The sequence below is a fragment of the Diabrotica virgifera genome, chromosome 1 (assembly GCF_917563875.1).
Source record: "Diabrotica virgifera virgifera chromosome 1, PGI_DIABVI_V3a".
In the NCBI taxonomy this organism is placed as follows: domain Eukaryota; kingdom Metazoa; phylum Arthropoda; class Insecta; order Coleoptera; family Chrysomelidae; genus Diabrotica; species Diabrotica virgifera.
In genome coordinates this window covers 83377754-83403175 of record NC_065443.1, presented here as the reverse complement: position 1 = coordinate 83403175, position 25422 = coordinate 83377754, and the positions used below count along the sequence as shown (strand labels likewise).

Genomic DNA, 25422 nt, shown 5'->3' with positions numbered 1-25422 from the left:
ATAGTGTTTGTCAAATAACCTACAACTTTGTCAAATATTCGTTATCACTTTTGACGTTTTGTTTTACTCACAAAAATCTACAGCAGCGTTTCCCAAATGGTGGGTCGCGACCCGGTACCGGGCCACGAAAGCAAAATGCCGGGTCGCCTCGCCGTTTCACATGAAAATCTTCTTTTAGACTGCGAAGTGCGGTGACTATCAAAAGGGAACGTTTAAAAAACTTTAATTGAATTAATTGAATAATTGAAGGAAAAAATTTCAATATTCTTATAACAACATCCACCAACGGTTAGGGATGCAATATTTCGATTTAAAGACAGTTTTCATGATGTCAATCGGTTAACCTTCGGATGACCAAGGGGGGGGAAATTGTGACCCCAGCGTATGTTTTCTTTAATAAATTCAAAAGTATTTTTAATTTTTAACTCATTATTTTTTTATTTGAGTTTAATATCATTCTAGATATCCTCATATTTTGAAATAAAAAAAATTCCCTATATTTTACGAATAATAAATATATTCTGAAGTTGATGTTTAGTAAAATAGCGTCTATTATGTGTAATTACAAGTAGTTTTACGCTAATGACGTCGACTTTGCAAAGTAACAAGACACTTACTCAACATACACACTACACATGACACTAATACTCATGTTGTGACTGGCTGAATGACATAAAGTCCATGCCAAAAAAAAATTAAAAAATTAAAAAAAAATCTTTATTTTTTTGTTAATTGTCATTTTTGACATTTTTGACCTGGGGTCATTTCCCCCCTTGGTCATCCGTGTAACAAAAAAAGGTTGGTCATCGGAAGGTTAATTAAGGTAGCCTATATTTGTTATATTTTTGACTTCTTCAACAATTTAAATATGACCTTACAAGGTAGCAATGTAGTACAAGAGAAGGTGGAAGCTGCAACAAAAAAATATTTGCTTAATTTGTGGACACGTCGCGCGAAAGCAGAAAATTACAAATCTAACAGAACTTCAAAAAGAGTATAATGTGAATTTATTGCCGAATGTTATTTCAGCGGCTTTCAAAGAATACCTGCCAGGACTGCAGGCAAATCTGAAGGAATATTTTCCCCCATCCACAGCAACAAAGCATGGATAAGGAATCCATTTACAGTGGACGTAGAATCCAAGACAGGACTTGCGGATTTAGATATTGAGTCAGTAATTGAACTATCGTGTGATAGGGTTCTCAAAGATATATTTGACAAAATTCCACTGATATATTTTTAGCTGTCCTGCTGCCAGAAGTACCCAGTTTTAGCAGAAAAAGCGATAAAATTTCTAATTCCTTTCGTTACAACCTGTAAGTGTGAGGCAGGGTTTTCACTGTTCAACACTGGTTTTCCCCAAAAGTAAATATAGGAACCGTTTGGAAGTCGAACCGACCTGAGCATAAAATTAACATTTTTTTCTCCAAACGTGAAGTTTTCAGTTAACCAGAAACAACTGCATACTTCTCATTAATAAAATATTTGATTATTATTTTGTTTTGTTACATTTTTGTTTGAGCTAATGATTTTTTATTAATAGGTATATAAAACTATAATAGATATTTAAATATGTTTCCATGTATACGTACGCCAGGATATGCCAAAAAATTAGTGGGTCACGAAGGATGACCACAAAAATAACCGGGCCATGGAAAAATAAGTTTGGGGAACGCTGATCTACAGGATGAGCAACTGTACAAATTCAATAGAAATTAAACGACCACGTGAATTTATTTTTATTAATTTTGTTATGATATAACAATGATGTTCGTATATAAAAATATCCCTAGAGTTTTCCGATGGGTGTATTTGCTTATAGATTTATTCTTCTGTGCGTATTCAATATCCCGGTAATTTGGAGATACCCCAATTTCATAGTACCTTGCGTCTATCATGTTGTTAACCAATGTACATAGTATGTTTGTTTTAGGTGGTATGGAAATGGGAGTATTCGATGGATGTGTCATAGCTGAAGAAATCGCCTATGGATGTACTGGAATCAAAACTGCTTTAGAAGGCAGCGGTCTGGGAGTAAGTAAACAGTCATATTTAAAATATACAGTGTGTCCACGGATGGGGTGCCCAAAAGGAAATTTTTTTTTCTTTTCAATTTTAGTGAAAAATGCCATTCTTGATAAAAAGTTTTACTTATTTTAAAACCCCATAAAACAAAATAAAATTCAAGTTTGTCAAAACCTGCTTATAGTGTAGGAAACAGAGGTCGAACCTCGCAAAATGGACATAAGTCCGGCTTTATTTTTTTTCTGGTATATCAAGGGGTGCTAATTATGAGACTAACCTTTCTTAAAAAATTTCGCCCTGGAACACCCCTTTTTATCCCTTTAAAGGGGGTAATTTGTGGTTTTTCCGAAACGTAGCCCTTCCTGTACGTTTTGCAAAAAATTTAGTTAATAGTAAAATAAAGAGGACTATATTTCCTACTATTTATTTCCCGACAGCATATGTCTAACACCCACCGTTTAGCGGGGGTGGCGCCCCAAAGTTGACAAGTTTTTAACCCTCGTAAGCAGTGCCGGATTAACCATTAGGCAAAGTAGGCGGTTGCCTAGGGGCCTCGGCCCCAAAGGGGGCCTCGCGGGGACCAAAACGAAAAAATGTTGAAAGATTCAAAGCAATATCATAAAAGTTATGGTGGACGTATAAAGCCACATTACAATGCATACTTTTGTTCACATAGAAAGTATATGCTGTGGGAATACATCGCTAATAAATGCCCTTTGGTAGAAGGACCAGTACTACAGATGGAAACAAGAATCGAAAGTGAGTAAAAAAACACAAGAAAAATCCGGAGAAAGAAAAGATCCTTAATCAAAATCCAAAACATAAGCAAAACTTATTTAAACTCAGTTTCACGCGGAAATCCATAGCTAGTGAATCAGCAACCAATGAAAATGCACGTGACGAATAGAAATAATTGAGGGAAACATAGCTTCCCTAACTGAAGAAGATGAAAAAACATGTAACGACAGTTCTATTCCAGTTCAAGAAGTTAAAGAACCGGAAACCGAAACTAAGTTAAAAATTGAAGTAAAAGATAAATTGGGTCCTAAATTCGGAAAACGGCATAGGATTACGGAATACAGTAACTAAAGAAGTATGGACATTTTAGATTGGGAAAGGTCTTCAGGATGTAAAAACCTTGATGGAAGTGTTTCAGCGTCAAAAAGAAATTTTGAATTTACAAAATTTTTATACAATCTATGGTTTTTCGAAAACAAATTAGTGGAACAAATATTAAAAGAGATTGGCTGACGTATTTTCCCTCAAATAGAATATCGTATTTTGGGTTTGTTCAGTCTGTGTACAACTTTTTTTCATCCTCTACCCACCGTTGGGAAGTTATGATCTAATGCTTAAGCGATCTCATTCGCCACGATCTAGTCCTTATAAGAACAAGCAGCACATGCCATAAGACGTTTGCCTAAAGGTTAAAACGCTTTCAAATCTGCTCTTCATACTCTTGCTGAAGACACTAATCAGCAAGCTGAAACAGTTCATGAGGCTAAGTATTTGTTGAAATAAATGTCAAAAAAAGAATAAACATTCATAATGAATGAGTTTTGGGTAACACTTTTAGAACGCATCAACGCTGTCAGTAATTCATTGCAGAGAGAAGAGATTTAACTTCAAACTGCAGTTCAGCTTCTAAATTCACTTTTGGAGTTCTTAAAATTCCAAAAAGATAATTTTGCTTATTACGAGCAGAGGGCCTGCGACCTACAATACTCTGAATATTCTCTACTATACTCTAATTACTGAACTGAGTCGTCGGTTGACAGTGTACGGGTCAATGAACTCAGTATTTGGAAAAAGACTATTTTTTTTTCAGTATTTGGACTTTTGTGTTTTTCCAAAATTGAGTGATACTCAAATAAAGGAGTGTGCTTCAAAACTAGATAAAAACTATTCTGATGATATTGAATCTGAACTTGAAAATTAACTATAACAGTTCAAATATTTTATAGCCCAGCTTCAAACTTGCAGGGAAAACAATTTATTCCTGCTTTACAGCAATTTTGGGTTATTTCGCAACAGGAGAAAGGACATTTTCAAAAATAAAAATTATTAAAAACGGAGAAACCTAGGTTTCTTAAGGGGCCTCATAGCTTGGGTTGCCTAGGGGCCTCGGCACTGCTCGTAAGGCGGTGCTTAGATTCTTAAATAACGGTGCGGGGTGCATTTGCACCACATCTGTATATCCATTTTTTTATATGTGAACGTCGTGAAATTGATTTGAAAGATAATTAGGACTTGTTTTTTATACTTTGAAACATAATTTTACAAACAAAGTACTCATTTCTTCTTAAAAAAAATATTATCGTTGCAAGACAAACACATGAAATTTTTCACAGAGTGAGCAACACAAAGTTTTTACGCACAGTACAGTTATGCCGGGACTTTCGGTCTTTTTTCTCTGACACAAGTAACACCGACCTTATTCCGTAGCTCTGTTAACTCCAGGTGGAACATCAGAAACGTCTAATTCAGGATATGAAATTTTCATCATTTGCAGCTTACAGTAATTTTTCCAAAAAAGCGCGTAAATGCAAAGAGTTTTAAATGCTGTAATGGGTGGCGTTTAGAATTGAATTTAATGCGAATAAAAAAATGGACAAAAACCAAAAAATTTATTAAAAAAGATAGGTGGAAAAACGAGGTCTGGGGTGCAGCTGCACCCCGCACCGCCTTACGAGGGTTAAAAAAATGTTTTAAAAAAAAATATTTTTCCCTGACTGTAATGAAAATTAAGAAGAAACCCTGTGGAGATTAATCACAAATAAGTGTATGATTTTTTGGTATAGGTTTCATTTAAACGCAATTGCCCATTTTTTAATTACAGGGTGTTACATTTTAAAAACCCCTTTTTAAACCATCTGAACCGCCTATGCTAGAGTAAAAAAATTTTCAGCGATTATCCATTTACTGGTGTTATTTTACAAATTTCTATAATGCACCCCCATTTTTTTTTCGGAACCACCAAAAAAAAAGTAGAATTAATAAAGAAAGTGATTTTCTTGGAATCCTTCACATACCATGTCCTTTTAGTCCAAGTAATGAAGCTTAAAATAGGATAAAACCTCGCAATTTTTACAGAATGGATCGATATGCTTGAAAATTTGAGAATAAGAATAATTTCCACCCCATTTCGGGGGTGAAAATTTTTGCACACTGCAATTTGCAAATTGTGCACATTTTTATTACCCATGCATGGACACCAAAAGCGATTTCTTCATCACATGTCCGAGATACTGTAGTTTTCTTTCTTTAATTGTAAGTTCAACTTCCTTCTCTTTACCTATTCTTCTCAGTACTTCATTGTTCGTAACTCTATCTACCCAGGAAACCCTCATAATTCTTCTATAGGTCCACATTTCAAAGGCGTTAAGTCGTCTCATTGTCTCTACATTTAACGTCCATGATTCACTCCACTGTATACGTAACATTTTGTTAGGCGTACTTTAAGAGCTAATGTTAAATCTTCGCTACATCAGGACCCTTTTCATTTTCATAAAATTAGATTCGTTCGCATACGAACGATTAATTGCTTGTGCTCTATCTAACCAATATCTCCATTGTCAATTAGACTTTACGATCAACATCTAGTTAATTGACAGACCATATTGATCCCCCTATCAGAAGTAGGCTAATAATAGTGTGACAACTCCTATTTAGTCAAATTCGGGACACGGCTGGAAAAAATACTTGAAATCCGGGACTTTTCAATGAAAATCGGGCCATTGTTTTAATATAGGACTTTCATAATATCATCATTTTATTTATTAAACATTTTTATGTTGACGTTGACAATGATATTTTTAATGGGGTTAAGCCACAATAATTGGTTGTAATGATAATGACGATAATTTAAATACAGAAACGAAAAAAAAGTTCACAGTTTGAGTTTTTGTAGAACTATAATACCAAATACCATGATATGCAGCGTTTTGGATGTGTTATTAATATTCTTCTTCTACAGCCTTCAGAAATCCAACTTTGGACATAGGCCTCCCCCAATTCAATCCAGTGTTGTCTATTTTGCGCCACATGTTTCCAGTTGTGTCCTCCAAAGTTCTTTATGTCATCAGCCCATCTCATTTGTGGCATTCCTTTGCTTCTTCTTCCTAACCACGGTCTCCATTGTTGTATTTCATGATTCCATCTTTTATCCTTCAGTCGGGCATTGTGTCCTGCGAAGCTCTATTTTAATTTGGCAGCATGTTCTCCTGCGTCTTTTACTTTGGTTTTGTTTCTAATCCATTTTATTTGTTTTTTATCTATAAGCCTCACCCCGAGCATTAATCTTAATATTACACTCTCGATATTGTCGACTTTTTTTCGTCCTACCAATTCAGTTTGATATGAATTCTTAGAAGAATATTCAAAATTTCAAAATAGAATTTTACCAGAACATTAAAAATTCGGATGGCCCGGAAGCCTGGTCCGGGACGCCGGGACACGACTTCATAATTCGGGCCATGTCCCGGATTTTTCGGGCTAGTTGGTCACACTACTAATAAATAAATAGCCCGTTTCAGTTGTTTCCTTTGTTTCGACTAACCCCAACCCCATCTTCAGAGTAGGGGCGCCAACTTTTTGGAGTACTCTTATGTTTGATATTTTGTCCATCCATTAAAATGCAACGTTCTGCATTGAGTAGAATAAAAGCGGATTTCTATTCCACATTTTCTTCTAATCTTCCTTATTTGTTCTTCTTTTTTATTCTCTGTTCTCCTTGATCTTCGTATAATTCCAGTACGTCTCTAAAACCAGAGCACCGTTAGGATATTTGACCCGAATCTTGTTATTTTGAATTTAGTAGTACATTTTCTAACAAATTATGTTACGTACTAAAAAAAAGCTGAAAATTTCTACAATTTAAGAGTTTTGTTACAGAGTGATCAACGGAGAATGTTTTTCCAAATTTTATAACCAACATTTATTTATAAATTTTTTTTCTAGCAAACACCCGTTTTGTTAACTGGTAACGACGAACAAAAGAAAAAATATCTAGGAAGATTAATAGAAGAGCCTTTAGTGGCTGCATATGCCGTTACTGAACCATCAGCTGGTTCTGATGTGAATGGAATTAAAACACGCGCTGAGAAGAAAGGAGACGAATGGATACTTAATGGACAAAAGATGTGGATTACCAATGGTGGAGTTGCTAACTGGTATGTATGGATTAGGTTTTGAATATTTAACTTCGTTGGTCCATTCAGTTTGGGGGATCAAAATTTGTGTAATGTTAGCTGTAAATTTTGCCTCTCTTTATATCACAGCCTGGATTTGTTAGGATTTACTGCAATCTCTGCAAAAAGCCAAATTACACCAACAGATATTCAAATTACCACTTTAACCACAACATAAACATCAAGAAAGGAATTATCTAATCCCTATAGATAGAGCCCGAAACACCTGCTCTAATGAAAATACATTTCAGGAAGAAAAAACCTGCTAGTAATAATAGTATGGTATAACTAGACCCAAACCCAGACATCCAAAGTGAAAGTTATCCTCCAACACCAAATTGTTCTATATGGTCCACATAATATTCAGAAAAAAGTCACACCATTTTGAGCGTCGGGTTTGGGGGGGGGGGAGAAATCGGTAAATTCGTAGTTTTTTAAGTTTTTCGCCAATATTTCTAAAACTATGCGGTTTAGCATGAACAACCTTCTATACAAAAATGTTCTACATTAAATTTGAAATAAAAAAGGCTCAATGCATAATCCTTCTAAAATGAACGGTTCCAAAGTTACGGAGGTACAGTAGAGTCTCGGTTATCCGCCGTTCCGTTTTATCCGCCGCACCATTTAAGAAAAAAATTTTTTTCAAATTTATATAACTTTGAAAATATTAAAGAATGAGTAAAAATTTTTTAAGATGAGATAAAATACGTCGAGCAACAAGAAGCCAGAGCTGTCGATATTATGATGCTACAGGATGGCGAGTATTGGCAGCAACGAAACGAGATACATCGGCAAGGCAGATGAAAACCGCTAGTTTTTTTCGTTCATCCTAAATCATTCTATCTACAATGTCCAATGTCAGTCAAAAGTAAACTGATTCTCTTCTTCTTCTTCTTCTTGTGCCACTCCTATCGGAGTCTGGAAATCATTAAGGCCTAAACTTGTGTTTCATTTAACGCTCCCTATTATCCGCCATTTTTGCTTATCCGCCCTTCCGTCGGCCCGTTTATGGTGGATAATCGAGACTCTACTGTAGTATAATATAATTGGTCCAAAAAAAAAGGCCTAACCCAAACATCTAAAGTAAAAGTTTTCCTCCAACCCCAAATTGTTCTATATGGTCCACATATTGTTCAGTAAAAAGTTACACCATTTTGAGCGTCCGGTTTGGGGGAGAGATGGGGGAAAAGTCGGTAAATTAGTAGTTTTTTTTTTTGTTTTTTCGTCAATATTTCTAAAACTATGCTTTAGCGTAAACATTATTCTATACAAAAATGTTCTTCATGAAAGGACATCGCACACATCTTATGGAAAATATAATGTCACTCAAATTCAATAAAATTTATACGAATAGATGCGTTTTAAATTAACGGTCAAATCTTATCATTGCGCCAACTCTATATTTTCAATAATAAGAGCAGAAATTGATATAAATAAATCTGAAATCAAATGGATACGTACATAAGTTAGAGAGAGAAATAATATTTTAAAACACCCAAATTGTCGGTACTCCATAAATCAGAGGATTAGTTTCACTAATTCGCTTAGGCCCAACGGGGGGTTTAAGCTCTTTTGAATAGCACCCAGAGCAATAATGATGGTAACTGACACTTTTACTGACTCAAAAAATGTGATTTAGATAAACTTTAATTGCAATTTGCGCCGTAATTAATCATAATTAAGAGTTGGCGCAATGATAAGATTTGGCCGTTAATTTAAAACGAATCTATTCGTATAAATTTTATTGAATTTGAGTGACATTATATTTTCCATAAGATGTGTGCGATGTCCTTTAAAACAAAAAAGGTTCTATACATAATTGTTATAAAATCAACAGTTCTACAGTTACGGAGAGTGAAAAGTGGAGGTTTTCGATACTTTTTATATTTTTTGGGCAATTTATAATATTATTACTGATGAAAGAAATTTTCTTTAACAGGGTTGTGTTTTGTAAATAGAATTTGCTATTTCAGTGGCCGATGGTATGTTAGTGATAAGCCCTTGAAGAAACGTCAACCTCACCACCCAAAATCATCATCAATTACCTAAAAAATAGAAAAAGAATCGAAAACCTCCACTTTTCACCCTCCGTAACTTTGGAACCATTGATTTTATAACAATTATGTATAGGATCTTTTTTGTTTTAAATTTTATTTAGAACCTTTTTGTATAGAACATTGTTTGCGCTTAAGCATACTTTTAGAAATATTGACGAAAAACGTAAAAAAACTATGATTAACTATTTAGATGTGAAATAAGGCACAATTAAATTGAAAAAATAATTTTATTAACGTTTGGAAGCCCAAATCGGGTTTCGTTGTCAAAATACAAAATACTACTAAATTAAACAAAAGTGTTGTTGCTAAGTAAAAAAATTCTTTTAATTTACTATGTGATTTACTATGGAATCTCTAACGCGAGAATTTTGTCTTTTTAAAGACATCACATGCTATAATTTTTTTGTGACGGATATTCTTGAGTTGGGATTGATTTCATGTAATCGAATGAACTATCTTTTAGTAAAGTCGTCCCAGGAACGCAACTCATAAATATTGGCGATATCATTTTAAAGTCTTCTACTTTAAAATGTATAATATACGTCTGAATTGCCAATATAAATGAGTCAGATTAAATAAATTATTAGAAGAATTTTTTTACTTAGCAAAAACATTTTGGTTTAATTTAGTAGTATTTTGTATTTTGACAACGAAACCCGATTTGGGCTTCGAAACGTTAATAAAATTATTTTTTCAATTTAATTGTGGCTTATTTCCCATCTAAATAGTTAACCATAAAAATGCCACAAGGAAATAGCTTCAGAATAACAGTAAAAAAACTACTAATTTACCGACTTCTCCCCCATCTCTCCCCCAAACCGGACGCTCCAAATGGTGTAACTTTTTACTGAATAATATGTGTACCATATAGAACAATTTGGTGTTGGAGGAAAACTTTTACTTTAGATGTTTGGTTAGGTCTTTTTTTGGACCAATTATACTATACTACCTCCGTAACTTTGGAACCGTTCATTTTAGAAGGATTATGCATTGAGCCTTTTTTATTTCAAATTTAATGTAGAACATTTTTGTATAGAAGGTTGTTCATGCTAAACAGCATAGTTTTAGAAATATTGGTGAAAAACGTAAAAAACTACGAATTTACCGATTTCTCCCCTCTCCCCCTCCTCCCCCTCAAACCCGACGCTCAAAATGGTGTGACTTTTTTCTGAACATTATGTGGACCATATAGAACAATTTGGTGTTGGAGGATAACTTTCACTTTGGATGTCTGGGTTATGCCATCTTTTGGATCAATTATTGTATCATACTATAACCATTGTTTATATAGGGAGATAGTTGGTCAGACCAATAGGTAAATAAGTTTGATTCAAATTGAGACAGTCTCCATATGTCCTCAAAATTTCTGTCAGGGTCGCAAAGTCAAAATGCATAGACACCAAGTTGGATACGAACCTATTCATAACATCCGCATACATATTAAGAAAAATAAATATATAGAAGAGTATATTTAAAAATTGAATTAATGATGTCATGCTGCTATACATTATCATATATATAATATCATGACATCATTAATTAAATTTCTAAATATGTTCTTCCATATATATTTATTTTTCTTAATATGTATGCGAGTGGGGGTGTTATGAACAGGATCGTATCCAAGTTGGGGTCTATGCATTTTGACGTTGCGACCCTGACAGAAATTGTGGGGACATCTGGTGACTGTGTCAATTTGAATCAAACAAATTTTCCTATTGGGCTGACCAACTATCCCTATAAACCCCATTCCACGAACATACGCCTGTTTTGGATTACTTCGACAAAGAATATTTTACTGTGCAAAATAAGAAGAACGAAAGTAAATTGCAAAATACATTGTTGTTTATTGGAATAATTATTAGCGCCATTTACTTTCGTACTTCTTATGTTGCACAGTAAAATGTTCGTTGTCGAACTAATCCAAAACAGGCGTATGTTCGTGGAATGGCCCATATAAACAATGCTATAACGGTTTTGACTAAAAATGAGTACCTGTTGTCATTTAAAAACAAGAAACCGTTACTCGTTGTCATACGATTAGAGAAAAGAAACAACAAAACACCACAAGCATTCCAGAGACATTCAAAAGAAGGGAGTCAAAGATGACAACAATGCCATTTACAGTATGTCCCTGTAAGTTGTATCCATATGGAAAACTTTTTTATTATTAATTTTACTAAAAATAGTTATTATTCATAAAAAGCTCTGCATGGTCCATAACCTAAGATTTAACCATCACATATCAAATTTTTTGAATATTATACGAGGTATGTCAAAAAGTTTAAATTTCACTCAAGAGTAAAGTAGCTTTATTTTTAACAATATTGAAAATTGCTATTATGAAAAGTTGTTTGGAATTAAAAACTATATTCTAGTATGCAATTACATCCTTCTTATTGAAAAAATTGTTTTTTGAAAAATTATGGATAACTAACATTATTTTCAGTTATTTCAATTCAGATAACTCTTTTATTATTAATTTTAAGAAAAAAAGTGATTCTTAATAAAAAGTTCTGCATGGTCTAAAACCTAAAATACAACCATCTTATGTCAAATTTTATCAATTTTATACGAGGTATGTCAAAAAATATGAATTTCGCTCAAGAGTAAAATATGTACGTTTATTTTTCACAATATCGAAAATTGTTATTATGAAAAGTTATTTAGAATTAAAAACTATGTTTCAGTGTGTAATTACATCGTAATTACATCCTTCTAATTGAAATATTCTGAACTATAGAGGTACTTTACTTTTGATCTAAATTTATCTTTTTTGACATACCTCGTATAAAATTAATAAAATTTTATATAAGATGGTTGTATTTTAGGTTTTAGACCATCTATAACTTTTTATTAAGAATCTCTTTTTTTCGTAAAATTAATAATAAAAGAGTTATCAGAATTGAAATAACTGAAAATAATGTTGGCTATCCGTAATTTAAAAAAAAAAAATTTTTTTAATTAGAAGCATGTAATTGCATAGAATATAGTTTTAATTCCAAATAACTTTTCTAATAGCAATTTTCAATATTGTGAAAAATAAAGCTCTTGAGTGAAATTCAAACTTTTTGACATATCTCGTATAACATTCATAAAATTTGATATCTGATGGTTGAATCTTGGGTTTCGGACCATGCGGAACTTTTTATAAAGAATAACTTTTTTTCGTAAAATTAATAATAAAAAAGTTTTCCATATGGATACAACTTACAGGGACATACTTTAGAAAGGGCTTACCAGAAAAATTGAAAAGAATAGGAAACAAGTACAACATCACAACAACTTTCAAAAGAACCAACACTCATCTATCCTGTCCAAGACCAAACCCAACAACATACAAGAAAGATCGTAAAACTGCATCTATAAAATACCCTGTGAATGCAACAATTTCTACGTAAGCGAAACTGCAAGACCACTAAGTGTCAGGATAGACCAGCATGAAACATCAAGAACAGAGACTTCGAGAAATCCCAGATATACAGGGTGTCCCTCAAAGATTGGTCATCATAAATTATACCACAGATTCTGTGGTCAAAAATAGGTTGATTGAACCTCACTTACCTATATACAATAGCGCGCACAAAAATAGACACAGCCCTTTGAAGTTATAAAATGAAAATCGATTTTTTTTATATACCGAAAACTCTTAGAGATTTTTTATTAAAAGTAGACATGTGGCATTCTTATGGCAGCAACATCTTAAAAAAAAATAAAGTGAAATTTGTAATTTTATGGGGTCTTTGTTCCTTTAAACCCCCGCCCAAACTTTTTTGTACGTTCCAATTAAATTATTATTGTGGCACTATTAATTAAACACAATGTTTTTAAAACTTTTTCGCCTCTTCGTACTTTTTCGATAAGCCAGTGTTTATCGACATTTTGAATATTTGTCGAATCCACGACATATTTGTATATGGTTAAGTACGATTATAGAGACCTGTTAATACTCTGAAAATTTATTTATAATTTATATTTTTAGGTATATTTTGAAAAAGAAGCCACATCTCGATAAAAGGTGACTTGTCAAAAAAAGACAAAGAGGTAAAAAAGTTTTAAAAATACTGTTTTTAACTACTGGTATCACAATAATAGTTTAATTGGAACGTACACAAACATTTGGGGGTTTACAGGAACAAAACCCCCATAAAATTGTTATGTAAATATATTAAAAAAGAAGCCGCATCTCGATAAAAACTGGCTTATCGAAAAAATATTAAGAGGCAAAAAAGTTTTAAAAACGTTGTGTTTAACTAAGGGTATCACAATAATGAATTAATTGGAACGTACACAAAAGTTTGGGGGATTTAAGGGAAGAAAACCCCATAATTTTTTCATGGGGTGGACAAACTTCACTATAATTTTGTTTTAAGATGTTCCTGTCATATGAATGATACATATCCATTTTCAATAAAAAATATCTAATAGTTTTCGATATATTGAAAAAAATCGATTTTTATTTTGTAAATTCAAAGGGCTGTAACTTTTTTTATGAGCACATATGTACTAAGGTAAGTCAAGTTCAATCGAACTATTTTTGACCGAGAATGTGTGGTATAATTTATGACCAATCTTTTAGGGACACCCTGTATAAACATGCCTTGGACAACGAGCACAAAGTACAATGGAAAGATGCATCAATAACCATGAAAAAAACAGGCATAAAAATAAGAAACGTCAAAGAAACAGTTGAATCGCCCAGTTGCAAACCTTGTTTTGTCCATTTTTTTTTTTCAAAATTGAGATAAGACCGCTATTTTGTAGAGTTTCTTCTCCTGCATCCAAAAACATAATAGGTATATGTCTTGTTGCAAAAGTCGTTATAAACCTGTTTAAAACGTATCAGAAAATCAATAAATGCTGCAAAACACGTTACGTCCATTTTCATAATGCAGCAAAATTCGTTTTGTCCAACATAATTAAACTGTTGCAAAATTCGTTATGTCCATTCTGAAATATGTATGATTCTGCTTACCCAATTCTTCGCTGTATGCTGTTTTTATTAAATTCTGAGACATTATAGGGTTTGTGTTAATGTTATCGGGTTGGCAGCAACACGATATCGGAGGCCAAAAATGGAAAGGAGGAAAACTAGAAGAAAAAGGTATCAACGAAATATTTCATACCTGTTTTAAGAGGTGGTTGGCCAGAACTAATTCCAGTGTGGAAAAATCTCTTTGTAAACACCCTAGGTGTATCAAGAGATAGAATTCAGTTATTGCGTAAAAAGTTCCTTGAATAAGGATATGTGCCCAAAGACCAACGTGGTGGGGATGCAAGCTCATTGAAATATCTGCAAAATATGTGAAATGAAAGGTTAATGATAGAGCAAACCCAAATAGAAAAAGTTAAGACATACAAATATCTGGGAACCTGGGTTGATGACAAAAATGACCAAAGCAAAGAAATTAAAGTCCGAATTGAAACTGCAAGGCAAGCATTTATAAAAATGAAGACACTGCTTACAAACAAAGACCTTCAGTTGCCTCTCAGATTGAGGGCTCTAAGATGCTACATATTTTCTATATTGCTATACGGAATGGAAGCTTGGACATTGAAGAGACAACACATAAGAAGAATAGAAGCGTTCGAAATGTGGTGTTACAGAAGAATATTGAAAATTCAGTGGGTTCAAAGGATTACCAATGTTGAAGTGCTACGACGTTTAACCCGCCGTTACACGCGTCTTCTATTGTGACGTGGTTGCACGCGTATGAGCATCGCCCTCACCTACATATATTCGACTTATTTCGAGGAAGAATGAATGTCAACATGTACAAATATAAAATGGGTTGTACTCACATATTATAGAAAGTCTCGTAAACCAACTTTTTTTTATTAATTTAACAAAACAAAAGTAAAAATAATTTACATAGATCAAAAGCAAGTTTTCTTAATTTTCAATTTCAGCAAGCCACTGAAGAAATTAACGTTCTTTACGCGAATTCATTTTACTAAAAATGCAAATTACAATTAACAACTGTTCTGAAGATATTTCTTTGTGGCATTTATGTAATTAACTATTAATATTTTGTATTTTGATAACGACGTCCGAGGTGGAATGCGAAACGTCAATAAAATCAATATTTCAAGTTAAATTGTGGCTTATTTCCCAACTAGAATAGGTAAATTTAGAAATGGGTTCTTAACCAGTGGCGCGCCTAGAATTTTCCTCTGGGGGGGGAGGAGGGGTTTGCTTGGGCATCGAAAGTTTTTTGTATTATTTGTGAAAGACAAGTTACATTTTCCTACTTTCTTTTATATATATTTCTATATGCTCTGGGTGGGATTTTAACCCCCAAACCCCCCGCTCGGTGTGCCACTGTTCCTAACCTAATCCAAACAATAATATTTTAATTAAACCTACCTAAATATTAAATAAAAACCTAAAAGTTTCTTTGAGATAACAGAAACGTGATTTCACCGTGATTGCACGCGCAGTGAGGAATTCTCTCACTTGAAGAGGGATGTCTCTTCTTTCAACTATCCCACAGCACACTGATCGCCTGAAATATTCTATAACTTGTTCATACCCTCTCATAAACCATGCTAGAGGCATTCCTGGGTGCTTAAGGTTATCGTATTACTTTACACAATTTCATTGGTTATAAACAAATATGGTGAGGGATTCCCTCATAGCGCGTGTAATGGCGGGTTAAATAAGGAGTTAGAAATTATGAAAAGTATAAAAACTAGAAAACTGGAATATTTGGGTCACATTACCAGAGGAGAAAAATATGAGTTGCTGAGAATTATTATGCAAGGAAGGATCCAAGGAAGAAGAGGCATAGGAAGAAGACGCATCTCCTGGCTGAGGAACCTTAGAGAATGGTTTAACTGTAGTTCATTACAACTATTCAGAGCAGCAGCCAACAAAGTGACCATAGCCATTATGATATCCAACCTCCGATAGGAGAGGGAACTTTAAGAAGAAGAAGCAAAATATATATGCAAAAAAATGCTGTAAAAGCTTGAGTCCCTTCAAGTACAAGACATAACTGTGAGGGTAAAAATGTAACCAGTCAAGATCTCCCAAGTGAGTTGACCATGATAGGACTATAGCAGCAGTAGGTACCAAGGCTCTCATTACGAAGGTCTTAAAGTTAACTATGATTATTTTCAAAACAGTTTCGACAACGATTATAGTTTAGGCTTAGGCGTCGGAAAAGTATTATTAAGCCTGGGAAACAGTTGTCAACCTTGAAATCAAAACCTGCGAAGGAATTATATCTATAAAAAATTGAAATTAAATGACTTGAATACACTTCTGACAAACCATTTTACCAAGGAATGGGAACATATTCAGGATCTCACTTTCTTTAAAAAAACTTTTTCACCAACAGAAATCTTTTTCTAATCCTCAAGACAACGAATCAGACATTGGTGAGATCGATGATGCTCGAGAAGAGCTATATAAGCATGGACATTTAATAGATTTAAACTGAAATAATCTACACATTTTATTTGTATCTATTTCTGAAACAGTTTTGTTACATTAAACATAAGTTTTTAAAATGAGGTGTCTCTTTATTTAAATATTTATCTCCCATATAGTGCAGCAAAACTCGTTTAATCCAGTATACTGTAGCAAAACTCGTTATGTCCAAAATAAACCCCCCTTAAAACCCCCCTAAATGTTAACATATATTTTTTAGGCCACTGGACATACATTATAATGTACAAACCTTTAGAATGTGAAAGGAGCTTTCAATAAACATTACTTTTATTCTACAGTTTTTTGATGTTTGTGAAAATTTTGAAAAATGGACATAACGAGTTTTGCAAGTGGGCGACTCAATACTCATCCTACTCAATGAAGAAAAATCCATCAGCAGAATGCAGCAGGCTTTGGTTGCTGGTACTAGAGGAAGAAGTCATCAACACAACAACAAGAAAATACCAACAATAGCGGAGTAAAGGAAGTCAAAGAACAAAATTGTAATGTTATAATGTAACACGTGGTAGGGGTCCTAGGTTAACTTTGGAGGATAGGTTATAATGAAACAACTTGTATCTATCGTGTCTAGATTCAGAATGCTTTTATTTCCGTTTCACTGTCCTTGTCACTGTCACGTCACTCTTACAATATTACCAACTTGAGTGCGTTCCGAATACTACCTATTTACATACATCACATCCCCCTCTTTATATAATGACAAAATAAACATAACTTTCTTTAACAAATCTTTAAATAAACATTTATAAATTTCCACAATTGTTTCATTCACCCTTTACCCCCTTTTATTTTATAATAAAATTACTTATAAATCTAGTCTATCAGGTTTTTTAACAATTCGACCTGAAGAGGTTTGTGGAGGTAAGTTTATTGGAGAGTGATGATCAGAATGGTTATCAGAGACACTTTCAAAATTTTGTGACTCACTAGTTTCAGATTCGTTATCTGAATGTTCATCGTCAGAAGTTGCAGGAATGCGAACTAAAAATTGTCTATTTCTTGCAATTTCTGACCCAGAATCTCTTAATTTAATCGAGTAGGTTTTATCTCTTAATTTATGTGTGATAAGACCTTCTCTCAATTTGTTTTTATCTTTAATATAAACTTTTTCATTATTTTTAAGCGGTTTTAAATTTATTGTCCCTCTATCATAATAAGCTTTTTGACTGTTTTGTCTTTTCTCAAAATTGCTGATTACTATTTTAGAATTACATAATTTTGGTTTTAGAATTTTGTCAGTGGTGGGAATCTGAGTTCTAAGTACTCGTGACATTAAAAGTTGAGATGGTGATGGTAAATTTGAATCAATTGGTGTATTTCTAAGTTGTAGCAATGTTAAATATGTATCTTTACCATCTCTAAGAGATTTTCTTAGCGCTTTTTTGTGGGTTTGAATATATCTTTCACTTAGACCATTAGATCTATGATTTTCTGGGCTTGACTTTATGCTTTTAAATTCCCATTCTTGACAAAAATTTAACAAATTCATTGGCTGTGTATTGTGGTCCACCATCAGAGTAAAATATTTTTGGTATTCCATGACGAGCAAATATCGATTTTAAATGTGTAATTATAGTTGAACTGGTTGTATCGTTCAACAGACAAATTTCTGGATATTTACTGTAATAATCTACCACCATTAAATAACTTTTTTGACCTATGTAAAATATATCAGAGCCAACTTCCTCCCAGGGGAGTTCTGGGATATTGTGTGGAGTCAAAGGTTCTCTCTTTGCATTTTCAAATTGTGGGCAAATTGGACAACCTTTAACTTCATTCTCAATGTCAACTGTCATGGAAGGCCAATATAATGATTGTCTAGCTAACATTTTACATTTATTTATTCCTTGATGGCCATAGTGAATTCTTTTTAACATTTCTTTTCTCATTACATGAGAAATTATAATTTGACTATTCCTCATCAACAAACTATCAAAGAAGGTTATTTCATCTTTAATCTTAAAAAATGCTTTTAAATCTTTATGTACATTATTTAATTCTTTTGGCCAACCTTTTTTTATGAAAGTCTTTAGATCAATTAAAGTTTTGTCTTTGCTAGTCTCTTCTTTGATTTTTTGCAGTTGATTGTTTGAAACATTAATGTTTAATCTTACTAAACAAATTTGTGATTCTAGTTCAATATCTAAACCGAACAACATCTCGATAGCGTATCAGCTATATATAGTTCTTTACCTTTTTTATACATCAGATTATAGTCATACCTCTGCAATTTAAATAACATTCTTTGAAGTCGTGGTGGCGCATTCATTAAGGGTTTCTTTACTATGGATATCAATGGTTTGTGATCAGTTTCTATATCAAACTTGGAAGCATATATATAATTATGAAATTTCTCACATGCCACCAGAACTCCAAGAAGTTCTTTTTCAATTTGTGCATAATTTTGTTGTGTTAAAGTTAAAGCCTTTGATATGTAAGCTACTGGTTGACCTTTTTGTAAGAGTACAGCTCCTATTGAGTCTTTTGAACAGTCAACCGATATTAAACACTTTTCATTTATATCAAAATGTCTTAATACTGGGCTTTTTGAAATTATTTCCTTAATTTTACTGAAACATTCATCATGTTTATGTGACCAATGCCATTCTACATTTTCTTTAATTAATTCCCTAAGAGGTGCGGTTAAGTCTGACAAATTTTTTATGTGTTTAGACAAATACGTTATCATTCCTAATAATCTCTGTATGTCTTTTTTATTTTCTGGCTTTTTCATATCTTGAATGGCTTTAATTTTATCACTATCAACACTTTGACCATCTTTATTGTAATTAAATCCTAAAAATTTTACATTTTTTACACCAAAACTACATTTTTCATAATTAAATTTGACATTATTTATCCTAGCTCTTTCTAAAACTTGATATAAACATTTATCATGTTGTTGTTTTGATGAGCCATAAACAATTAAATCATCAATATATGTTTCTACACCCTCCATGTTAAATATTTTACTGAATCTTTTGTGAAACACTTCACTTGCTGAACTAATGCCATAAGGCAGTCTTAAAAATTTATATCTACCATAGCAAGTGTTAAAAGTACATAATTTACTACTTTCTTCATCAAGCTTTATGCTCCAAAATGCTTTTGAGGCATCAAGCTTGCTGAAATAAACGTTACCTTTTAAATTTGCAGCTATTTCATCAATCGTAGGGAGTTGAAAGTGCTCTCTTTTGATAGCTTTATTCAAGTCTCTAGGATCTATACAAACTCTTATGGAATTACTTTTTGGTTTTCTTACCAAGACTATCGAGTTGACCCAATCTGTAGGTTCATCAACCTTCTCAATTATTCCATTTTTCTCCATTTCAGCTAATTCAAGTTTTAGTTTCTCCTTTAATTGTAGTGGAATCTTTCTTGGAGGATGTATAACTGGTTGTGCAGTTTCATTTAGCATGATTTTGTATGGCTCATCCAAGCAGCCTATACCTGAAAAAACTTCTTTAAATATTTTTTTCACATCAGAGTAATCATTTTTAAATGTAACTTCTCTAGAATTCAAATTATTTTCACTTTTTTCTATAGTATTGATTCTTTTTAATATATTTAAAGCTTTACATGTAGGACGACCTAATACCGTTGGTGAATTAATTTCTACCACATAAAACATTATGTTGTACATGTTATCTTTATACTTGCATTCTAAACTACATTTTCCAATGACTCTAAGTGTTTCATCCGAAAATGTCGTTAACCTGCAGTTTGTTTTCTGTAGTTCAACATTAACTTCTAGAGAATTTAACTTATTTATTGATATTACGTTTGCCATTGCCCCTGTATCTAAACTACAGCTTAATTTACGCTTGTTAACTTCAAAATTTATCATGAAATCATCATCAAAACTGCTATTTTTAGTATTTACCAAGCCTATAAACAAATCATCTGATTCTGAATCATCTACATCTACATACTTAATTTGTTTTTGAAAACATTTTTTTGCATAATGCCCTATTTTATTACATAAATTACACTTAGCTTTATATGCTTTGCATGGTTGGCCTCTGTGCTCCATTCCGCACCTACTGCACCCTGAACTGCTTCCAGATTTACCATTGAACTGGCCGTCTTGGGACTTTGAATGAGTTGGATTCACTCTTCTGTCTTCCCACTGTTCTCTATTTACATATTTCTTATTGAAGTTTCTTTTCTTTATGTAGTGCACCTCCTCTGACTTCATTTTTTCAGACTGGATTTTCGAACTTTCTATACTTTTACACAGATTGATTGCTTTTTCCAAGCTCATCTCATCTTCTAATAGTCTCTGTCTCATCGTTTCATCTGCTACCCCACAAGTTATGCAAGTCTTAATCAGACTGTCCTCCAAATTCTCTAGCTCACAATTTTTTGCCTTGTTTATAATATCTGTTATAAATTTGTCTACTGACTCACCTTCTTCTTGTTTTCTGGTGAACAGGCAATACCTTGCATTTGACACGTTGCTTTTTGGCTTGAAATATGCTTCAAATTTTTTTATTAACAGTTCTAACTTGTCTTTTTCTTCTGTTGAGAACTTAAACGTGTTATATATTTTGAACCCTTCGTCCCCTATTAACTGTAATAGCTGTGCACACTGGGTTATTTCAGGTTTCTTTGTTAATTCTGTAGCTTGTAAATAGTTTTTGAATCTTTGTATGAAGAATTTCCAATTTTCATACAAGTTACCTGACATTTGCATCGAGTTTATAGCTGCCTTGAATTCCATTGCACTTATATCTTTTCTTAACGTATTCGATCTTGTTCGGCACCATGTAATGTTATAATGTAACACGTGGTAGGGTTCCTAGGTTAACTTTGGAGGATAGGTTATAATGAAACAACTTGTATCTATCGTGTCTAGATTCAGAATGCTTTTATTTCCGTTTCACTGTCCTTGTCACTGTCACGTCACTCTTACAATATTACCAACTTGAGTGCGTTCCGAATACTACCTATTTACATACATCACAAAAATCATCGACAATCCCATACACAACATATATGCAACACACAGTACACGAATGCAGTTCATGTATAAAACGAAAATTATTTTGGTTCAAATAAACAAAATAAATCTGTAAGCTGATACATCTATGGAGAATTAGTCGATCCATGAGGGATTTGGGAGGTTATTAGTGAATTATTTGTTAAAAAAATTATTTAACAAAATGTACGTCGATGAGAAGGGATACCCGGTTGTGAACAAAAGGGTTTTAAATTATAAATTGTACTATGATACTGTTCATCTTATACATTTTAATATTTTTTTCTTTTATTTTACAGGTACTTTGTATTAGCTCGTACAAATCCTGACCCGAAGGCACCAGCAAGTAAAGCTTTTACTGGATTCATTGTAGAAAGAGAATGGGCAGGTGTAACACCTGGAAGGAAGGTGGGTACATATTCATTGATTTTTTTTTTGTTTCAGGAAAATAAAATTTCGGTAGTATATGTTCATATTAATAAGTCAGTTAAATGAATAAGGTCTTACTTTTCATGCATCAGCTACGTTTAGATTTCTATAGCTAAAAATTAAAAGTAACGTTTTATTAAACCGTTGATTAATATTAAATTTATTTATTTATTTATCATACAGGAAACCCCCATTAAAAGTGTAATTATAAAGTAAATAATAATAATAATAACCAATAGCATCAACACAAAAAAGTAGTACACATAAGAAGATACAATGCAATAATACAAACAATCACAATATACCTAAAATATAAGATGTAACAAATAAATATACCTAACATATAACACTAAATTTAACAAGACGTATTAAGAATAATGAATAATTTTTACAACAATGAACATCATAAAGCCAGAGATCTCTTCAGTTGATCCAATGAAATATTGAAAACATCAACATTACTAATATTCAATAATCCCATATACCTATCGACTGGGCTATGAAAACCATAGGATGTTCTGTGGTAAGAGACATTGAATGTTTTATGATAGCGAAGGGCTCGATAGGGAAGATTAAAATCAATTTGGCGCAAGAGACTTGGACAATCAATGTGTGCGTTAATCAACTTATGCAGAAAGACCGCAAAAGAGATGTCACGACGTAATCTGAGAGGAAGTAGAGAGAGATGGGACTCTACAGTTGAGTAATCATGGTTAACTATAGTTAGATAAGATTTGAATGCGCAGTAACGTAAAAATTTATGTTGGATCCTCTCGACCGTATCGATATGGTTTTGATAGTAAGGGGACCAAACTACCGAACAGTACTCCAACAAGGATCTAACAATAATTGAGCAATAAACCAATCTCGTTGCTACCACAGAAAAACACTTACAATTTCTCATAACAAAATCTAGAAGCTTAGATGCCTTTACAGAAATAGTATTAATGTGTTCTACAAAAGAAAGTTTTTCATCCATAATGACACCTAAGTCTTTAATGGAAGAAACGTGATTGAGTGGTTGGTTACATATAGTATAACTCGTTTCAACCCTCCCAACCTTATGTGTAAAACTTATGAAAGAGCACTTATTGGTATTTAAATTAAGTCTATTTTGAACACACCAGGCATGTAAACAGTCTAAATCCTCAAATCTTGGTCTCTAATCGTTTCTATAACTCTCCAGAATTTTAAATCGTCAGCAAACATTAGACACTTACTATTACGAAAGCAGTCAATTATATCATTAACAAAGATGTTAAAAAGTAGAGGTGAAGTATGACCACCCTTAGGAACTCCAGAGCTTACTTTTATTTCATCGGAGAGATGACTACCAATCTTCACCCTTTGACTGCGACCCGTTAAGTAATTTTTTATCCACTTCACAAATCCAGCATGAAAACCAAACAAGACCAACTTACACAAAAGAACTTGATGATCCACACGATCAAAGGCCTTAGAGATATCTGTGTATTTGCAACGATTTGCTTACGATCCTCGATCTGAGTAAGGTCAGACTGATAGCATACCAAATTTGTCGCAGTGGACTTATTTTTGCAAAAACCATGTTGTGACTCAGATAGTAAATTTCGACAAGACCAAGAAAGCTGCTTAGCTACAAGGCAGTCAGAAAGCTTAGGAATAGCAGATTGGATGCAGATACCACGGTAATTTTCAACATTATCCTTCAGACCACTCTTAAGTACAGGTACAATATAACTTTCCTTCCAGGCCATCGGAAACGTCGATTAAGATATTTCTGTGCGTATTATTAGTTGTGTGTTATGTTTGATTACAGATTTGTCTTTGGCTTGCTCTTACTTCATTAGTGTTGGTACATTCGTACTGATATGGTAGGTAACTTCTTCATTTAGTATCGGTAACCGGATCTTGCTGAATTCTATTGAAGACTTTACTACATATTTTGCTTTATTTCGTAATATCCTAGTAACTTTAAAATTTCATTAATTTTACTGTTTTTTTTTTCAAAACTATTGATACATCCCAATCATTTTTGCTTATCTGAGATCTATGAAATGTTCTGTTATCCGCTCTGAGCTCGTAGGTTGAGGGGATAATTAAAAATTCGCGATCGCCAGTAGTGACAAGTTAGTGAACTTTAACTGGAAATTTTACGTTCTGCATTAAGAGTTGCATATAATTTTTAGTAAATGTCTCATTTAAAAGGCCGAAAGTTCCTTAGAATAAACAAAAAGTTTCTTTTGAACGAGACATTTAAAATTAAAAATCACACTAAATGTTCTCTTTTTTTCACCCCTGTAACTGATTAAAATAAACAGAAATTTTCAGGGACTTTTGACCCTCGATAATAATGTACCGTCAGCATCTAAACATTCCGTATATGTATTTGGAACCTAAGAGTTTTCTATTGGTTCGTTACAGCACGCTGTAATATTTTGACCAATAGGCGGCGAGGTTCCAAACGCATATACGGAATGTTATTCGGTCCCAAATTCATATACGGAATGTTAAATATTCGTACACCGAAAAAGATAATTTTATTAGAGTCTGTTAAAAGGCTATTGATTTTAAAATATTTGTTACTGTATTAAAATAAAACAATTATAGTATTTGGAATGTTATTTGGTGCGAAATTCATATACGGTATGTTAAATATTCGTAGAACAAAAAGACGATTTTTATTAAAGCCAGTTAAAATGAGACTGGTTTTTAATAGTATATTATGCAACGAGCATTTAATGATGGCTCATTTTAACTGGCTTTAATAAAAATCGTCTTTTTGTTCTACGAATATTTAACATACCGTATATGAATTTCGCACCAAATAACATTCCAAATACTATAATTGTTTTATTTTTATTTAATAATACAGTAACAAGTATTTTAAAATCAATCCCCTTTTAACAGACTCCAATAAAAACTTATTTTTTTAGTGTACGAATATTTATCATTCCGTATATGAATTTGGGACCGAATAACATTCCGTATATGCGTTTGGAACCTCGCCGCCTATTGGTTAAAATATTACCGCGTGCTGCAACGAACCAATAGAAAACTCCTAGGTTCCAAATACATATACGGAATGTTTAGATGCGTACCGTAAAATGGGGTGAATAGGAACAAAACTTTACTAAACAATAACAATAATCTTCCTAACATATATATTACTTTAGTTGGGCTATTTAATTTTTTTCAAGTTGGCTAATGTGATATGGCTTTAGGAAATTTAGGTTTGTGTTGTTGGAGTCACTGGTTCCTATGTTTTCGGCGTGCAAACAAAGTCGTCAATTTTGAGATTATTTC

General features: G+C 33.0%; 1 protein-coding gene across 1 annotated transcript in view; it reads left to right on the top strand.

Annotated features, from left to right (window-relative positions):
* LOC114329076 (probable medium-chain specific acyl-CoA dehydrogenase, mitochondrial) overlaps positions 1-25422 on the top strand; it is an 82109-nt gene that overhangs the window by 42553 nt on the left and 14134 nt on the right. Inside the window, exons 4-6 of the mRNA XM_028278090.2 lie at positions 1934-2034; positions 6985-7196; positions 22008-22116. Of these exons, the coding sequence (XP_028133891.1) occupies positions 1934-2034; positions 6985-7196; positions 22008-22116 (422 nt within the window). The remainder of the gene's footprint in view (positions 1-1933; positions 2035-6984; positions 7197-22007; positions 22117-25422) is intronic.